Source organism: Protopterus annectens, chromosome 1.part0 (assembly GCF_019279795.1).
Source record: "Protopterus annectens isolate FY-2018-M chromosome 1.part0, PAN1.0, whole genome shotgun sequence".
Classification (NCBI taxonomy): Eukaryota; Metazoa; Chordata; order Ceratodontiformes; family Protopteridae; genus Protopterus; species Protopterus annectens.
The window spans coordinates 1,864,589,214-1,864,609,891 of NC_056725.1; the positions used below are offsets into that span (position 1 = coordinate 1,864,589,214).

The 20,678-nt window shown below is 40.1% G+C and overlaps 1 protein-coding gene across 1 annotated transcript in view; it reads left to right on the forward strand.

Annotated features, from left to right (window-relative positions):
* NUP155 (nucleoporin 155) overlaps positions 1-20,678 on the forward strand; it is a 1,504,248-nt gene that overhangs the window by 736,574 nt on the left and 746,996 nt on the right. Inside the window, exons 18-19 of the mRNA XM_044069916.1 lie at positions 3,188-3,250; positions 13,850-13,881. Coding sequence (XP_043925851.1) covers positions 3,188-3,250; positions 13,850-13,881 — 95 coding nt within the window. The remainder of the gene's footprint in view (positions 1-3,187; positions 3,251-13,849; positions 13,882-20,678) is intronic.

Here is a 20,678-nt window from a genome sequence, read left to right on the forward strand (position 1 = left end):
TGTTCACACCTTGACAAAAGACCACAAGTTGAAAGCAGGGTCTAAGGATAGTTCAGTTTTTAACACAGCTGTGCTTTATAGGATCTAGCTATCTGCCTCCCAGAAGTGCAGTTTATAGTTTCATAGGTAGGTAGTAGGCTATCTGCCCGAGGGCATTTATAAGCCTAGCCAGAGTGTGTCGGCTTTCGCAGCCCCATTGATTAATTAACGGAGCCTCTGTCAAGCAGAGCCAATGAAGTGATCCCAGGGGTGTACTTTCTGTTACCCATCCACTCGTCAGGGCTTCTCTTGAAGAGTGTTAGTGAGGGGTTCTGCCTAATGTAGTTAGGAATTTTGTTCCAAAGCATGGGGAGTCTCTGTGACAGGAATCTATCCCTCCAGCATGTTCTATTTATTGTTGTGGCGAGGTTTAGCTCACTAGAGCGCATGGCTCGCAGTGAGTTGGATTTCTTTAGGTGGAGCATGTCCATCAATTCATAAGTCGGGCAGAGATCACATCTGAGTAAGCAATATGCCACTGAGTACAGCCAGAGTTTCTTCAGTCGGGCTGCATAGGACACATGTTTGAGGCCAGTAATCCTCTTGGTGAGGTGCTTTTGTGGTCTTTCAAGCTGTTGGAAGTGTCTTGTGAGGTGCATCCCAAATGGGGCATTGTACTCTATGATAGGTCTGATGAGTGACGAGTAGAGGGGCACTATAACCTCTTTATTTCTAGATGTGAACCCCTTAGTAGTTATAATTCTTCTCTGATTTTATGATTTACTGTTAGTGATTTCCCTTAAAAGATATGCAAGATACTTAACAGTAGGTCTGTAATGAAATATCACTGTGTCAGTAAGCTGACCTGTCATCTTCCACCTAAGAAATGTTTTTCATGCTCACTGGCTTATGTTCAACCCTTGCCACCCATGTGCCAATGAGAGCCACCTCCTTCCCCCAAAAATGGGATCCTAAAGATCGCACCCATGGTATGTTCCCAGTATGCAGTGTCTTTGGAGAAGACTGGACTAAAATGAAATGTTTGAATAATTGAATACAGAGGACAATTATTTAATACAAAAACACTTTGCTGTGTGGGTTATTGAGTGCTCTAAGAATGGAAGAAAGTTCCTAGCAATTTTGACTATGTATGAATGCCTCACATTGTAACCCAGGGTCTGTGAATTATTGGTACTGGGCCTTGTTACTGATAAGAACACAGCTGGTGAAAACTTTGCTCAAGAATGAAAGTATAAGGTAGTTAATTACAAATGTTACTATTGTGGTGAATTACTTCTAGAATACATGTTATACCAATTGTTTTGTAAGATTACTTTCAGTGCTTAATCTCATAATTTAGTTAATAAAGGCAAAAGTTCATTCTTATCACATCATAGTAGCCAAAAAGGGTGTGGTGTTCGATTCTAGCATCCCTAGATTTAAAGGAGACTTGTTTTAATAAGGATGTCTGCTATGGTTTTGATAACTGAGATCCCCACTTCAGCAACTAATTTCTGATGTGGAGCCCCTGATCATGCCAAAATGAGTGTCATAAATACTGAAGGCTGCCCAGGTACCCCTGCACTGTGCAGGTTTGTGCTTTTGAGTGGAGATGGGTCTAAGTTTGTTTGGAGTGGTACCACATATCACCTTGGTTGGGTAGGTTGCATGTTATATTTACATTATGATTTTGGCCTCAGCTGTTTCCATAGTTGTGGTGCTTGTTTCTGCAGTTTTTGTGGAGCTTAACCTTGTTGATGGATGGACTGTGAGACAGGACTTGGCTGCTCATGTAGTTTAATAAATGTGTTGCCCAACCCACCCCTTTAGCTTCCTGAAGAACCCCATCCTTCCAGAAGACTTTGTTAGTGGTTTTATGAGCTTGTATTTCAGTCTTTTCAGGCTTCTGACTTGGTGGCAGTGAAGTGTGTATCTTGAAAACCCCTATTTTATCACATCCTTACACCATATTTTAGAACTTCAGAACCTTGTGTTGAGGAGCTATATACCATGCTTTTTCAAAGATCGGGTGCCCCTCACTTTGAAGTGTCATCACCTTTAGAATGTGGATTTAGAGGCTTACTTGAATTGTTCCTTCCATCTTGCATTATTTTGTGGTGGCTGAAATCCTGAACAGAGGACTCCATGCATTGGATGTACACCATCAGTTCAGGTGTTGCTTGAACTGGATGCTAGATTTGAATGTGGTCATCTGCTTTTTGCCAATGAGGGAAGTTGCACAACAGATACCAGCTAGGTGGACAGCCAGTATGTAAAGTTTTTTTTTGCTTTAAGTAACTGGAGTAGTTACATTAAGTGCTTCCTTCAAGCCCACATCTGTGCTGCAGCCACTTGGTCCTATATGCACACCTTGACTAAGTATAATTGTTTTGATATTGGCTTAAGGATTACAGCTGCATCTGAGAAGTCATTATCCCAGATTCATTTGTCAGCCTGCCATATTTAAACTGTCCTTTATGTACAATGCAGCCTGGTAGTTACTACTTGGGAGTCTTCCCAACCAAGAACCCATAAAGGGGGATCCTTGATGTTAGGTGCAGTGTTACATTTTTACCATCTCATTTGATCTATAACAGGACTCAGATTGGTCAGGAATGCCCTCCATCTTATCAACCCCCTGCATTTGTGTGGGTATTCACCATTTGCAGTTCTTGGAGTTCTCTCTACGTTATGAAGGTATTTATCATCATTGCTTATTTAATATCAAACCCATGTTTTTATTTCTTGACTTACAGGAAGGTGCCTACTGATGGCACAGAGTGAACTTGATGGGCTGTATGGATGTCCTCATATATATGGTATATTACATCAGTGTGTGCATGAAAAGGTTGGCCAAATGTGGGATCTTATAGAAAATATACTACAATGCAATTAGTATAAAAGAAATGTAAATTCAAAACTCCTCGATGCGCATCCTGTTGTAGATCATATGAAAAGTTAAGAATATAACTATTTTACATTTTATGTAGAGTTCTAACATTTTTAAATGCTTGAATTGTTAGTCAATTTTAAGCAATTGTTCTTAGAATCTTAAGGTGTTAAAACATGCTAGTTTCATTAGGCTGCTTCTAGGTTCTTAAAATTACTGATTTATAGTACATAACATTTATGTTTTATATTCGGTTAGTGATTGTGGCAAATTTATTTCAAAAGAAGCTAACAAGAGTTACTTTGTCTCTGACTGTAGGCACTCCACTTCCTGTTGGTAGTCCCCTACCTACTCCAAGCTTTCTGGGAACCCCATTGCAAGGTATGTTACATTTTCATGCTTAAATTGCATGCAGTCACAAGCATAGTCAGTATCAGCTAGTCACACGCCCACAATTAAAACATGAGAAGATATTCTGCACCACTGACTGCTATAAAAGGAATTTTTTCCACTTTGTTACAAAAAAACAGTTTGTGTGGATTATGTATAGTCTTTTAACATCTCTCTTGTGGGGAAGTCTGAAGAGTTCCCCTTGTGGCGGAACAGGGAAAATGATTTTTTGTTTTTAATCAGGCTATTCTAGTACTAAAGAAGGAAGGCCAGTAGAGATCCAGCTTGGATTTATTCAAACTAAGCAAGTTCATAAAAGTGACCATCTTCAAGATGCTAGCCATTCTAATTCCAAATGTGTTTTGGTCACATTAGTTCTCAAAGATGTCTGAATACTTGCCCATCCACTAAGATCACAAACCTCATCATAGGATCCAAGATGAGGCTGGACCATTGCCAGTATATATCTTTGACTTTTTGCATTTCTAGAATTTCCAGTGTATTAATGAAGTGCCTTGTGCTAATATTTGCGTGTTTAAGGCAGTGGGAATACATGTATACCCTTACCTGCATGACTGTCTCATCAAGAGGTCTTCAGTAGAGGATGTCCAGAGGTCCATAAAGTATAGTATGCACCGTCTCATCAGTCTGTCTTTCTTCTTGAACCTGTTAAAGTCTGGTGTAGTTCCAGAGAAAGTTCTGCTTTGGATCTTGTTACATGCATACAAGCATCCGCTATCACTACCCCAGAATAGTACTCTCAAGTTGAAGGTTCACTTTGCAGATGTTCCACTTATCAGCTAGAGCCTTATTTGGTCAGATAGCCTTCATCCAGATGGTCCCTGTCTCCAGGTTGCAGATTTGAAAATTTCATGATACCTCATGAACCTGTGACAACATCACAACCTTTCTTATGCCTTTGTTAAAGTGCATATTTCAGCTGCTGTTCATTTCTCCTTCCTTGGACCCACATATGTCTTCCCCACTAAAGTGAAGCAGCCCTTGAAAGGGGTGATGTATTTAAAACTTCCTGGGAAACCAGTACTTCCTTCATGGGATTGTAGTGGGTTGAAAGTGTAACCCTGGCCCTTTTTAAATTAAACTCCTCACTAAAGCTTATTTTTCTTCGAGAAGCCCTGTTAGCTATCACATAAAGTAGGCAAACCTCTAACTTGTAGACAAACCTCCAACTTGTAGACTATTGTGTAAAGAGCTTTACACATTTTTCCACAGTGACAGGTGAGAGTCAAAACTGTTCTTTCTACTCTAATGTTGTCTCAGGACTGATGCAAAAAAATATTCAACAGACTGTCCTCTAACCCACAGAATGAGGTGCAGATAGTACATTTGTTTGGAATTTCACAGATAATGCTGATATTGTATTTTGAAAACCAAGTGTGATGCCCACCACGGCTACCAGTATGTGACATCCCCATGCTAGGCCAGTAATCAAGGAGCCTGAATCCTCACCACTAGCACTGGAGAGGGATGTGCACTTAAAATACAAATGGATACTCAGTATTTCCAGATACAGATCTCTCTGCATCAAATACAATTTCTCTTAAGAGCGCACAGGGAACACACTCAACCCAGGGTCTGGATGTCTCAATATCTGTCACCCTCCAGGTCCCCAGTAAGACTCCCCACTTGTACAGCTGTAGGGTTAGGTCCTCAGCTGAGTGTCCAAGCCAAGTCCTCCAGTACCCTGTCTGTGAACCAAGTGCTTCAAGTGCCTGCCCCAAGTAAGTGACGCACGCACACTGAGATTTGATTTTTCACAAACACACACCTGGGAAAGCCTGGCACAGATGGACTTGCTGTGCCCCCTTCTGCCCAGAGTGTAAGGTATCAGCAGCTCTAAGGCTCTTAAAGGATGTCCAATTATACTGTGCAATACTAATACAAATGGTAGTAGTTCACCAAGATGGCTAGGCCTTCTGGAGTGTCCCACACAGTGTCACCAAATAAATAGAAGTGCTTTCAAAGGTTAGATGCTTTCTACAAGGATCAGCCACAATAAAAGTTGTAAATATATTTAATAATAATGAATAAAAGAGCATGAAAATACTGACAATATATTCACAGTAAACCAGAGTGCAGAACATTGATGGACAAATGCAGACAAATAAAGAAAAACAATATCTAAAATAAGCTTCACTATATTTGTGACTAAGCCTAAAATAATCACTGTTCCTTAGTTAAGTTACTTACTACCGCAAGGCAAGATGCTGTGGGAGAGGGTCTTTCAGTCAAATTTCCCAAAAGAGAATATTCTGTATTCTGAGATTCCTCCCTGTAAAATATGATATCCAAGATGACTTGCAGAATGACCTCATCTGGTCACCTGACTCTAGGTTCCCACAATATCTCCTTTTGAAGTTTGAGAGAGGACTTAAGAAGACTGCTACAATACACATTTAGAGCTTTTATGGCAGTGCCTAGGAGCCAGAAACATTTACAACATTTCCCCCTTTTTTCACAAAAGAAAGCAAATAATGACTGCTCCCAGACCTACCGTCTCCAGTCACATTCAGCACTGCAGGGTGCCGTTTTAATAGTTTAACAGTTCATTTACATTATTTTTGTAAAGCAAGCTAGCCGGTTAGCCTTTGCTGTGGCAATGTCCTCCTATTAAAACATATGCATTTAATTCAGTTACCGTAATACATGTACATTTCTCTCCATTTCAGCAAGGTGCACTGTTGATACATTTTAACACAACACAAGCAAAGCTCACAAATACATTTTCAGCGCAAGCACCTGTACAGATCAGTTTGATGTACTAATGATGTACAATTATATCAAAATTCCAGCTAGCTGTGCTGGCACAAGTCATACATCCACTGCCCTTCTTCACCTGGCATGGCTGGCAGTACCTTCTGTTATAGACAATAATGGTGTCACTGTCAAAATATTCCAAACTTATTATAAACACACCAAAAAGTTTATTATAAAGCTTTCGGGTCTCACACCCTTCATCAGTACAAATAAAATGAGCACATTCAGCATTTAAATAGGAGATTAAAATCAAGTCACATGCTTCAGCCCACCCCTTTACTCATTCAGCAATCAATTCTTAAAAGGACATACATAAAAAACGTTTAAAACACATTTAAAAATACAAAAATGAAATATTCACTTATTAAACATTTCTAATATCAGTTCACTTTTACAGCAGAACAAATAAATATTGTATTTATATTTCATAACAATTCACAACTTCTCTCTACATCTTTTAATCAAAACTGGCGTTAAACTAATGGCATTATTCAAACCATTAAAACAGTCTGCCTGCAATCTAACTATCCATTCAAACTCTTTAAGTTCTAAAAAATTATTCATATCCCCTTTTCTCAGACCTGTTTGTACTATATCCAATATTCTAAATTTAAAAGTATGCTGCTCTCCCTTATCTTATGTTTACGTAATGCATTTGTTATAACACTTCTTCTTATGTCAGATTTATGTTCTATAATCCTTTCCTTAAGCTTCCTAGTTGTCTTACCAACATAGAACGATGAACATAATGTGCAGGTTGCCAAATATACCACTTGTACCATATTGCAATTTGTCAGTGCTTTCATTGTAAATACGTCTCCCATGGTGGGGTGTTTAAAATAATCTGTACCTTCATAGAAGTCATTACAACAGGAGCAATTATAGCATTTTCTTGTTCCTCCTGTTGTCTCTGATTTAACTGTATTTAATTTAAAATCTTTAACATAATTTTTGTTTTAATGTTAGTGAATTCCTGTATGCATATCTTGGCCTTTCTCCCACTATTCTAACTATTTCTGGCATAGCCATCAATATAGGCCAATGTCTTTCTATTATTTTACAAACATTATGAGTATTCAGATTAAAAGTGGTGAGATATCTAACCACGTTATTAGCCTTGTTTATATTGTCCTGATTTTTTATAAGTCCCCCTCTTAATATTGGCCTATATCTATCAGCCCTTTCTTTTAACATGTACCATATTTATAATTCGTTCAGAATATCCATTATTATAAAATTCCTGCTTCATACTATTTACCTGTTGTCTAAAGTAACTCTCTACCGTATTCAATTTGCTTATTCTTATAAATTGCACCTTAATTATTCCCTTAAAAGTGTGGGGGGCATGCATACTACTTCTATTTATATACTTTGAGGCATCTACTTCTTTCCTGTGTACTGTGGATTCTAATATACCTTCATTTTTAAATAAACACACATCCAAATAATTTATATTAGTATTTGATGCCTCCATTTTAAATTTCAAAAAATGTGTTGATGTATTTAAATATTGTAAATATTCATTTAACTCTGATTGTGAGCCACCCCACAACAAGAAACAATCATCTACAAACCTTTTATAGAAAAGTATTTTCTCATTTAGTTGAAAATCTTTATTTAATATTGCCTTCTCCTCCCATTCATACAAAACTAGGTTTGCATATGTGTTAGCAACTGGGGTACCCATTGCTACCCCAGTTAGCTGCAAATATGGTTCTCCATCAAATATAAATACATTATGTGGTAACACTACCTCAAGAAGTGTGCAGATATTTTCTATTTCCCTTCCACCCATTTTTATTTCCTCATTCAAAAAATTACGTACCGCTTCCACACCATATGTATTGGGTATAACGGTAAATAGTGATGTTATGTCAAGGGTTACCATTATATACTCTTTTGGCTCATAGAGATTACACCAATTATACAATGTGTCTAAAAAATCATTAGTATCCTTAAGTACTGTAGAACACTTTTGTATATATTTCCCCATGAATAATGGTGGGCTGAAGCATGTGACTTGATTTTAATCTCCTATTTAAATGCTGAATGTGCTCATTTTATTTGTACTGATGAAGGGTGTGAGACCCGAAAGCTTTATAATAAACTTTTTGGTGTGTTTATAATAAGTACCTTCTGCTATCACACCAAGGAGGTCAGACAGAAAGATTTACTATTTGTGTCTTTGTGCCAGACAGAGAGTGGACTAGTTTTCAGTCATCACCCTAAATTGCTGTCAAACAGTTTCACCCTTTGTTCTCAAAGTGATAGGAAATCTCTGTGTGGTTAATAGTTTTAAATTCTGGGATTCATAAAAATAAGTCCTGGAATAGTGAGACCTGAATGTATGAAAAGGAGAGTTTCGTATTCTGTGTTAACTGTGTCTCGGAGAATTCCCTTTTTCTGAGATATGGTGATTTCAGTGGGGATGTGAGGGTTCATCAAGGCTTGTCCCATTGCAAAAAGTAACTTTATGGAAGAGCAGTGATTTTAGACATTTGCTGGAGACCTTTAGTTTTCCTGCCCTTTTTTTGTAATCATAGGTAATATAATTACAGTCTGGTGCCTTTTGGGAAACCCAGAAAGGGAATCACTCTCCCAAGTCTGTTGTCACTGTAAAGGCCTTCTTAAGAAGCATATCTGCCCAGGGCATTTTTAACGTTTGTTTGGATTTCTGTGCACACTTCTTAAAAGATCTACAAGTTGGATGTACATTTCCAGGAGCAGGCTACGGTTTGCCACTTAAGTCCTGTAGGACATGTAGTAGCCACAATCTTATGTGTTCTCCCGACGACTTTAATAATCCTCCCTTGGGTATTTATCCTTAGTGTAGCAATGAGTTCTGCAGTGAATCAAGTACATTTGGAGAGCAGTTCACTGTAACAGTAGATGTTAGAGTATGAGGATCATTCCTTGCTGCAGTGCAGACTTCCTTCTGTAATCATGTCCCACTTGCCTTCAGATTTTACTTTGTTAGAGTCTAGTAAGAGATGAGCAAGTACCACTTCACTTAATTTTTGTCTTTGTATAAAAAGAGAGACCAGTAATCAGTACTTGGCATATAGGATTAGAGCTCTTCTGTCGGAGCCTGGCTGACCTAGCAGGTAGTCCTATTACAAATGTACTTGTGCCTTACTAGTAGTATATCCCTGAGGGCTTTACCAGCTGAGGATCAGGTGTCTTAGGTGCCCCCAGCTAAGACATGCTTTATTATTTTTTTTTTCTGTATCTCCCTCTGTCAACCATCAAGCTCTCCTGGGATGCATTTGAGCCCATTGATTCATTTTGAATGTGGGTTTCCCATCATGTCTTCTCGGGTAAGAATTGACCACAGAGTGCTGTCATTCAGGTAGCCTAGGGATTTCTGTGTTCTGCCTGGCATCCTGCTAATGAGTGAATTGTGTATGTTTAATCTAGCTAGGCTGCTGGTGGTGACATGGGCACTTTTATACTTCAGGGGCCACCTACGCCACTACATCATGTGCATGTTTGCTTCTACACATGCATTGACAACTACCACCATCACTGGCTTGGGTTGATTCCCATAACTGTGTGTGGCCAACCTCCACTCCTATTTGCCTCATCCACACTCCAAGCTTAATCATCCTGTGGATCAGTGGGATAAACCAGGCCAAGGCCTACCAACCCTCACCTTCTCCAATGTGGGTATGCCCAATCTAGTGCCCAAGCTACTATTCAACTCTGGTTGCCTGGGCCATAGTCAGTTTGTTAAAAAAGAACTTTTAATTTTTGATGTGCATCAGTCCAAAGCCCTTGGTTAAGTGAGGAGTCCAGCTTATTAGGATCAGGTGGTCAAGCATTTAATTTCAACTTGCGTATTCCTCTGTATTATTCATTCTGTAGCAGTTATGCCCATACTCCAAATATTTATTTGATTTATTTTGCTTACCCTTTTTGACCAGGTTAGGTCCACTAGGCCAGTGGCTTCTTTACAGGGACAACCCCTGAGTGGTATTACTGCTGTGGTTCTACTGTTATTGTAAGTTACTGACATAGATGTGCTTTCTGTTTTTGTTTGCAAAATTGCCAGTTTACTTTATATTCTATACTTAAACATTATTTTGTATGTGTAGGTGCAATAAAAATCATAGGATTATGGTAATTACAGAAAATTGCACATAAGGATCACGTTTATAATTCCTGGAATTTCAGCTCATAATAATTTAATTTCATTTTTTTTAATGGCTATAAATCTGTGCCCCTAACATGATGCATTCATGATTGAGTAGGTCTCTATTTTCTATATCAGAAAGCGCAGTTTCAGCCTTCCTTACAGGTTTTACCAATAGATGGTTATGTAGCAACAGTGTACACTTTAACTAACACTAGTTAAACATTGTAAATTGAGTGCATTCTTGGGTAAGCAGGATTTCCTACTATTGTCCTGAATAGACTTTGATGCACCCACCTGTTGTGGGATCAGAAGGATGCATTGCTTGGTAACCTCCTTTCTGTATTCTTGCAGCAGTGATCTTCATATCAATCACAGTACAAGTGTACAAGGCACTGTTGTAGTTGTGCTGCCTTGGACATGTGCTCATGTTTAAATAGTAGATTCGCCATTACTGCTGGATAGGATCACACACGCGATCCTTTTTAGTGGTGTACTACATGTGCATCCTTATGGTATGTTAAAAAGAGGAGTTTGCTTTCTGGCCAGTTAAATGGTTAATGGCTTTAATATATATGTATGTATTTATATGCAGTAAGCTCGGTTAACCAGTACCCATGGGATTGGTAGATGACAAATAACTGTAGTTTCTGGTTGCTTGAGAATTACTTTTAAAAATAGGCCTGACTAATACTGTACCTGTACTGTTTCTTTGAAGTGACTTGTTCTCAAGCTGGGGAGAGAGGGAATTTAGTCCTTTCTTCCTTTTTGAAACTAAAAATGTAAGGTATGTTTCTGCGGGGCGGGTGACAAAGTGCAACACATGAAAATTGTACTTTATTTCTTCGATTGTTTTGGTATTTTGCTAGTTGCTTGAGTTCTGGTTAACTGAGGGTTCAGTGTATGTATGCATATATATATATATATATATATATATATATATATATATATATATATATATATATATATATATATATGTAATGTGTGTGTGTATATATATATATATATATATATATATATAATGTGTGTGTATGTATATATATATATATATATATATATATATATATATATGTATATATATATGTGTGTATATTGATACATTTCAGAATACTTTAAAAATAGATACAGTTCTTTCTCTCTTTCAGTGGTTTTTATTATCTACAGTACACACGTGCGGGAGCCTCATGGAAAGTACCAGGGAGACTCCCAGAACAAAGGAATAAACAAGCTTATATACTGGTGATATTGCTTACAGTAAAAAATATAAAAATGAACCAATTAGGTCATTATACAGGGCAATTAACCAATCAAAGGTTTACCCGTAAACATAAGACAATTCACATCATCATATCTCTGGGCAAAGAAAGAAAATCGGATGCATTTCCATAAAAGGTACATATCCTGCTTTCAGGCAGACTCTTGTTTTTCAGCATTTTCTCGTTACTCAGAGTTCATTCAAAGTTCACAGTACATTTTAATACATACAAACTGTCACATACTCAATTCCCTCAAACACATGCTTTGGCTGTTCATATTCTACAATCCCCCATTTGATGCTGTGTAAGCATCATCACTTAACCTATCATACATTTGTCCCAATTCTAGCATAACCCTGCTACTGGTCTTTTCATTATTAGAAGACATTGCCATTTTATCATCTATATTCATGGTTGCAGGCATATAAAACTTAGGCACTTTCTTCACAGTTTTTGATGACATTAATTTTAAAATCAGTGCTTTGATTAGAAATAGAACAATAAAAGCAACAATTGCTAATACTGCAATTAATAAAATCAGCTTTAACAGTCCACCTCCCCAGCCTGAGAACAGGTTGGTTAACCATCCCCATGTTGAACCATCGGCCTCCTTGGCCTTAGAGCTCGGAAATTCTTTGCATCAGTTCAAAATTACTTTCAGTTTCATGCTGATAAACGTACAGCATTCCTCCTGGATTAAAGCGTAAGTTCCTCCTTTCCCCGCTAGGGTGAAATCGAGGGCCATACGATTTTGGAGTACTACGGCCCTAATAGCAGTCAATTCATCAGTCACTAGTTATAAGGCAGAAAATGTAGCATTGCTTAGTATTTCAAGCAATTTAGATAGCTTTCTCAGTTCCCAAATTCATTTCACTGCTCTGTATGACGGAAATATACCAGCCCATGATATGATGTCATCACCCAAGTCCATATGGGACAGTCCTTTGGCACTAGCATGAGCTAACTCATGGTGATAGATCCATGAAGCATCAACTCGACCTACAGGATTGGCAGGCTTCTTAACCTCTCGAACATTTCAAATTTTTCCTTTAGGTAATGCAGATACATGTTGAATAGCTGGAACCAGGTAGCCCAGGAAGCAGCTACCAGACCAGTCTCCTGGTAGCCATTTATATGCTTTCCTTCTGCACACAAAATAACAATTTTCTACTTTAATGGTGATGTTGATAGGTTTGAAACGATCCCCAGTATCCTGCAGTCCTTGGAATATTTTCGAATAAACAGTTTCTATTTTCTGGGAAAAGTTAACTATAGAGTCCTTAACGAGTCTTTTTACAGGTGAAAAGTCTGTTACACAACCCAAATTGTCTGCAGTGCAGTTATATATCACTGTTTTGTTAGAATGGCTCCACCCGACTCTGGTTTTACCAAGTTTTTGAAAACGCACAGTTCCGTTTTGACGGAAGGACAACTGTAATGCTATTTTGTCCTTTGAAATAACATTTGATGCATCGTAGATCAAATTCGTCCAGGTTTCATTAACCCCTAAAGGGACTATGTTTAGCATCAATCCCCCATGAACAGTAGGAATAGCAGTGCAAACCCAACAGTCTGAAACTTTGAGGGATGATGCATATGGCTTGATAGGTATTTAAAGGTTGATGCCATGCAGCTCGTTTGGCATGAGGAGTAGTTGAAGCAGGAAATAAAAATGGCCACAATAAAAATTTGAAAACAACAAGAATAACCACCAAAATAGTTGTGCAGTACTTTTGTGGAAAGGCGGTTGTGCTTGGTGAATTTGTGCAAATGGATCAGGCATTGTCAGGTACTGGTACAGTATGGCTTTGAGTACGAGTAGCAATAGGTGGAGAATCTGGACTAACAAAAGGTAGAGGTTGCTGATCTTCAGACGGGATTCCTTCTTGACATGCGATATATGAATCCAGGTGGGTGAGCCTTGTAGTCGAACCGCTGATGAAGTGGTCAGTAGAACTAGGAAGGGCCCTTTCCAACGTGGTTGAAGAGCTGTTTTTCGAGAGAATGATTAACGTATACCCAGTCTCCTGGTTGTAGTGCCGAGGACAGGAAAGGAGTTTGTTGAGCTGCTGCTACCTGGTGATGATGAAACTGTAAAAAAGAAACAAGAGAAGTGCAATACAGGAGAATATTATGGAGGAGAGTATTACAGGAGAGTATTAGCAAAAAATTACGGGCACTCATAAAATCATCTAAGGCCAGCTTCGAGAGAAAAATTGCACAGGGCACTAAGGATAATCACAAGGCTTTCTTTAGTTATGTTAGGAACCTGGGTGGGAATTCCCAGATATGCTCAGAATTAGTCCAAAATGACAAAAAATACACCAAACCCACAGACATTGTCAACATCCTAGCTGACAGGTTCAGCGCAAACTTCTCCCCCCCCCTCCCTCCACCAAAAAGGGCAAATAACTATCCCAGCAGAGTGCTGCCCCCCTGACATCTCAGATGCTCAGGTAAGAGCCGCCCTCTCCAAAGCAAAAAACACAGCATCAATGGGACCAGACGGTGTCCCGGGCTGCATCCTACATGAACTCCAAGAAGAGCTAAACCCAAACATTAAACTACTGTTCAATCTCAGCCTTACTACAGGATATGTACCCAAAGAGTGGCGTACAGCAACAGTGGTCCCTCTCCACAAAGGTGGCGCCTCAACGGATCCTGGAAACTATCGACCCATAAGCCTGACTAGCTTGGTCTGCAAAGCTATGGAAAGGATCATCATGGACCTCATAAATAAAGATATTGGGGACCTACAGACACTGGATCCTACCCAGTTCGGCTTTAAGGGCAGATCCTGCCTCTTAAACCTGGTCGATTTCTTTGAAACAGTCACCAAGGCCATTGACGAGGGGAAGGTGGTCCACACAGCCTACCTGGACCTCGCAAAAGCCTTCGATACAATACCCCACTCGGGCATTATAGATAAGCTCACCAGCTTAAATATAAACCCCTATGTTACTAGATGGGTTGCAAACTGGCTCAAGGACAGAACCCACATGGTTAGAATTGCTGGAGCCATGTCAGACTCCAAACCATTTACAAGTGGCATCCCACAAGGCTCAGTCCTGGGACCTCTCTTGTTCGGTATATATTTCTCGAAGGTACAGGCCAACTCGGAAGGACTGTGGCTGACCAAGTTCGCAAATGACTGCAAACTGAGCGTCATAATCGATTCTCCAGCCGACACAAACATCCTCCAAAAGGGCCTCATAGAAACAGGCAACTGGTGCCAGAGCCATGGCCTCAAGCTAAACGCCAAAAAGTGTATAGTCATCCCCTTTGGCAAAAACAAAGTGCCCACAAATTACCACATAGGTGGTAATCCATTAAGTACAGAAGAAGTAATTAGGGACCTGGGGACCCAAGTTGATAGCAATCTCTCATTTGACAACCACGTGGCCAAAGTGGTTAGAAAAACATTTTATATAGCCCACCTAATCATGAAGGATTCACATCTAGATCAGGGAGGTCATTGTGCCTCTTTCCTGGTCCCCCATCAGGCCCATAATTGAGTACAATGCCCCTTTTGGGATGTACCTTACCAGACACCTGCAGCAACTGGAAAGACCCCAAAAGTACCTCACCAAGAGGATCAAAGGGCTCAAACAGATGCCATATGCTGCCCGGTTAAAGAAACTCCAGCTCTACTCAGTGGCATACCGCCTGCTCAGAGGTGATATGTGCCTGACGTATAAAGCAATGTCCAACCCGGAATTAATGGACATGCTGCACCTCTGAAAATCCAAATCCCATCGAGCCACGCGCTCGAAAGACTTGAACCTCAGCACTGAAATAAATAGGACATGCTGGAGGGACAGATTCATAACCCAGAGGCTCCCTTCACTCTGGAATAAAATCCCAGTCCAGGTTAGGCAGAGTCCCTCATTGACTGTTTTCAAGAGGAATCTTGATGAGTGGATGGGAGATCGTAGGTTTACCCCGGGTATCACTTCTGTGTCACTGTTAGACAGAGGCACAGTATACTAACCTCGAAAAAGGGCATAGCAAAATTCATTTAAAATGGGTGGCGAAAGCCAAACACACTCTGGCTAGGCTTATAAATGCCCTAGGGCAGATAGCCTAGTATGAACCTATGAACCTAATCAAATGCATCATACTCAGAAAAGGGTGGTGGTGGAGTCATGAGCATACGCATATGGGTGTCCCATGAGGATTTCATGAGGAGAAAGACCTTTAGTAGGATGTACTTGAGCTCTCATAGAGAGTAGGGCAAGAGGTAGGGCCTGTACCAAAGTGAGGCCCGTTTCAGTAGTAATTTTAGCCAGTCTTGTTTTTAGTGTTTGATTCATGTGTTCAGTAATACCTGATTCCTGAGGTCAATATGGACAATGAAATTTTAGAGTGATGCCTAGCATTTTACACAGTGAATCAATTAACTGAGCAGTAAAATGTGTTCCACGGTCCGAATATATGTGACAGGGAATGCCAACACGCGGTATCAATTCATAACAAAGTTTCTTAGCAACTGAAATAGCATCATTCTTAGTGCATGGGTAGGCTTCAAACCACCCAGAAAAAAACATCAACAACAGTTAAAACATATTTGAAACGAGTGCAAGGCGGAAGTTCAATAAAATCCCATTGCAAAGCGCAAAATGGTCCCAGTGGTTTTGGCAGTGGTTGTGTGGGAGCCATAGTGCCTTTTGAAATGTTATACTGTAAACAAGTGGAGCAAGTGCTCAAAAATGTTGCACAGAAGCTGAAAGTCCTGGGGCAAACCAATCCGTTTGGATTTGTTTTATTAGCGCTTGTACCCCAACATTACCTGGCAAGTGATATGATTTTATAAGAGAATTTAGCATGGACATTGGGCAGAGCAGTCTGCCATCTGGATGTTGCCAAATGAGATCAGAATGTTTAAAACAACCTTGAGCCAGCCATGATTTTCTTTCTGATTCTGGAGCTTCATCCTGTAAAGGTTTCAAAACTGTATTATCAAAATTAGCTATTGGTTGCAGAGACTGCAAAAAATGTCCCTGAACAGTTTGTGAGAGAGCAGCCTCTTTTGCAGCCCAGTCAGCAAAATTATTTCCCTTAGTTTCAAAAGAGTCATTAGATTGATGGGCTGCGCAGTTAACAACAGCAATTTCAGATGGTAACAAGTCTTGTAACAGGTTATTAATATAAAAATGTTTTTTAACGGGTGACCCGGAAGAAGTTGAAAACCCTCGTTCTTTCCATAGTATACCAAAATCATGAACAACACCATGGGCATAAATGGGAGTCAGTATATATAGTAACGGACTTGTCCTTAGCTATTTTTGCATGCATTCGATAATGCCACTAGTTCCACAGCCTGCGCGGAAGTGCCTGGGAGTAATCGTGCTGATCTTAAAACTTCAGTCTGAGTGCAGACTGATCAAGCTGCTTGGAATTATCCGGAGGTTCTTCGTAAGCAGTATCCATTAACAAAGAGAATCAAATCAGGATTTTGCAAAGGAGTGTCATACAAGTGTAACCTAGGAGAAAGAGCAGAGTTGACTACAAGCACACAATCATGTGGTTCGTCCTCATCTGGTGTTGGTATTGAATAGGCAGGGTTCAGTGGTGGGCAGCGTATGACTTGTAGGGCGGGATTATTTATTAAACTTAATTCATATTTAAAACTGTGTTTTTGTTTTCAAAAGTAACGCTTGAACTGCATGTGGGACTGGGTGTCATGTCCCAGGGTTAGTGGAGCTGCCATGTCAACCAAAACAGCAGCAGCTGCTACGGCCCGTAAGCAAGCTGGGTAACCAGAGGCAACCGGATGTAGTTGAGTGCTATAGTAAGCAATAGGCCGGTAGCCTCCAGTGCATTGCTGGGCTAAGAGACCCAAGACAGTTTTGTTTTGCTCACAGCAAAAGAAAACAAATGGTTTGGAATAATCTGGCAATCCTAAGGCAGGAGGATTTACTAAGGCTGTCTTGATAGCCTGAAAAGCCTCATCGTGTTGTGATGTACAGGGTAAAGGTTCCATGATATCCCTTTTTAAAAGTTTTAATGGGGGCTAAAATTTCCGAAAAATTAGGTACCCACTGTCTGCAGTATCCTGCTAGGCCAAGAAATCCTCGAAGCTGTCTCTGAGTTATAGGGCATGGGGCCTTTTGAATAGAAGTTATACGATTTGGGAGTATTTGACGAGAACCCATTGTAATAATATGTCGCAAATATTGCACCTTTTCCTGAAAAAATTGTAATTTTGATTTATTTACTTTAAATCCACGCGTAGCTAAAAAGTGTAGCACTAGAAGGGAATCTTCCATACATGAGTTACTGTGTGGCGAAGCTATAAGAATATAGTCTACATATTGGGCTAGAACTGAACGTGATGGTAGTTGTAGATCCTGTAACTGTCTATGCATCTCTCTAGAAAATAAGGTTGGGGATTCTACATATCCCTGGGGCAATTGAGTCCATGTATACTGTTGACCCTTGTAGGTAAATGCAAATAAATACTGACTGTCGGGATGCACTGGAATAGAGAAAAAAGCTGATGAGATATCTATTACCGTGAATCATTTTGCAGTAGGTGGGATACAGCTTAAAATAGTAGCTGGGTTTGGTACAGTCGGGAAGACAGGCAAAACAGCTTTAACTTCCCGCAAATCTTGCACAAATCATAAGCTTGTTTGCCGGGTTTTTTCACCGGTAAAATTGGGGTGTTACATGGACTTGTGGTAGGTACTATGATCCCTTGTCGTTCCAACGCAAAACTAACGGGCAATACCAGATATAGGCTCAGTCTTCAAAGAGTATTGTGGCACTCGCGGTAACTTAGCTCCTGGTTTTAGGGTTATTTTTACAGGAGTAGCTGAGGTCAAAAATCCTACATCATTGTCATGTGTAGTCCACAGGTGAGAGGGTAGGGAATGTAAATACTCGTGTCTGCTAGAATTTGGCTGAATACACATCGTCTGTAAGTTGAGAGTCATCCAAAGCTGCCAGGGTACTATCTTGTTGGTTTGAAGTTACTTGGAGATAAACTCCATCCGCTGTGCAAAAAATGGTAGCCCCCATTTTGCAAAGCAAATCTCTTCCTAATAGATTTAAAGGTGCTAAAGGTCCTACTAGGAATGCATGGTTATCCTGCAGAGGTCCCAAGGTGACTGGGACTGGAATAGTTTCGGAGTATTTAATAGGTATAGCAGAGGCACCCACCCCTCTAGTTATTTTGTCAGAGAGGGGAACATTCATGGCTGCTTTGCCAGCTAACATGGTTAAAAATGGATAGGGTTTATTTTTAACCAGTAGCATGACATGTGGTCCATCCTGATCCACAGGAAGAAAAGGACACAATGGCTGTGCTTTAAATTCATTGTGATTGCTGTCGATTGGACGGTGTCCAACTAGAATTTCAATGTTGTGACGTATCGGTGTATGGTGCAGGTTGCTCAGCCAAATAGGGACACTCATTTTTCCAATGGCCTGGTTGGCCACAGTTGAAACATTCTGATTACTAGAATTTTGGGGTGGAGCCAACTGTGTTGCCTGCCAGTTTTGTCTATTCTGATTTCCTGGTCCTTGGCGTCCACCCCTCCCTCTTCCTCGCCCTCATCCTCTACCCTGTTGACCAAAAACATTGCACATTTGGATTTGTGCTTTTACTAATTTCTCCTGTAAATCCTTCTGTTCTTTAGCTAAATGGTCGGAGAGGTATTGTACCTGCTGGACTAACTCATGCAAGCCGAAGCTAGGCCAATTTAAACATACTTCTTTCAACTTGTCCCTCACTTGAGGGCATAGCCCATTCACAAAGGCAGCTGACAGTCCGCTTTGTGCTGGTCCTTTGGTGGGCTCTGGGTACCCAGAATATGCCTCAAAGGCTTCAGTGAGTCTATGTAAGTATTTGTTTATAGGCTCATCCTCTTTCTGTATGATTGATTTAATTTTCGACCAGTTGGAGGTAGATGGCACTATTTCAGTGATAGAATCAACTATACGTTGTCTAACCACTTCAAATCCATTCTCCCCTTGCATATTGTGCTACGGTATTGGTGTAGGAACATTAGCATGATCCCAGATGTGTTTCATGAGATCGGCTGGGACAGTGTATTGGTGGACAGCTCTAACCTCTTCTATGTCCTGCCAGTACGCGTTGAAACTTCGCTGGGTTATTACCAATAGGCGGAAGTGATTTGGTGATGGCTTGAAAATCAACTGCTGACCACGCCCTAGACACCACAACTGTAGCCGGTTGTCCAGCATCTCTAGCACGTGCTGGGTTTGGGACTTCTCTGAATAGAAATACTCTCTCTTCATCTGATGGGCTAGTGCCCGATTCAGAGTCTGAATTAAATTTGTCCGGCCCACTTTAATACTCTTTGTCTTCAATTACAATTGGACATTGTTTGTAAATTTTACCCTTGTGTAAATATACGGCTTTTTTATTATAATATTTTTTCAACTGGCTAGACCTAGGGTCAAAAAGCATTTGTGCTTTTCTTTTCTGCTGCTTTTTTGTCTTCAAGCGGGTTAGTCTAGGTGATGGTTTACTTGCATCTATTTGGTCAGGTTGCTCTATAAGCGGTCTACTAGGCTAACTTCCCATTGTCTGAGTTCCACTTCCAGAGTTGAGTGCGGTGTGCTCTTCTCCCTGCCGGCCTCCACCCTCTGTTGTAAAGCTCACTGCTCCTTCTTGAACCTGTGAGGGCTGATATAGCGGTGGAGGAGCCGTAAGGGGTGGGGGAAACCATGAGTGATCATCCTCAGATGATTCAGTTATTTGTAATTTACTTAATTCTTGTACAGGATGTAATCCCTTAAAGGGCGGTTCCTTTAAACGTTTACCGTTTGCTATATCTAGATTAGTCGCAGTTCCTTTATCTTTTTTAGTTTCTTTTGATTATCTTTAAGACTACTGACAACCGAATCCTTTTCCCTTTCATTAGCTTCATACATCCAATCATTAAAAGCTGCCCAACACAACCCTGGTAATCTTCCTTCCTTTAACTTCTTTTGCAAATTAATCAATATATCTTTATTAAAGCTACCATTTTCAGGAAAAGCAAGGTTACCGTCATTTTTAGTTAGGGCGATCCACTGATTCAGAAACATACAACTGTCCCGGGACACTAGATAAAACATATAACCAGCTGGTGTACCTCTTTCTGGCTCATTTATTTTTCCCGCACTTGCTCCCATTTTCACTCAATAAGCTATACTTGTTTAACACAGGTGTAGCAAGGCAGGCGGTAAATGTCTTTTTACCCCACTATCATTCCTCCTTTCATACGTGTGGCACTAGCAT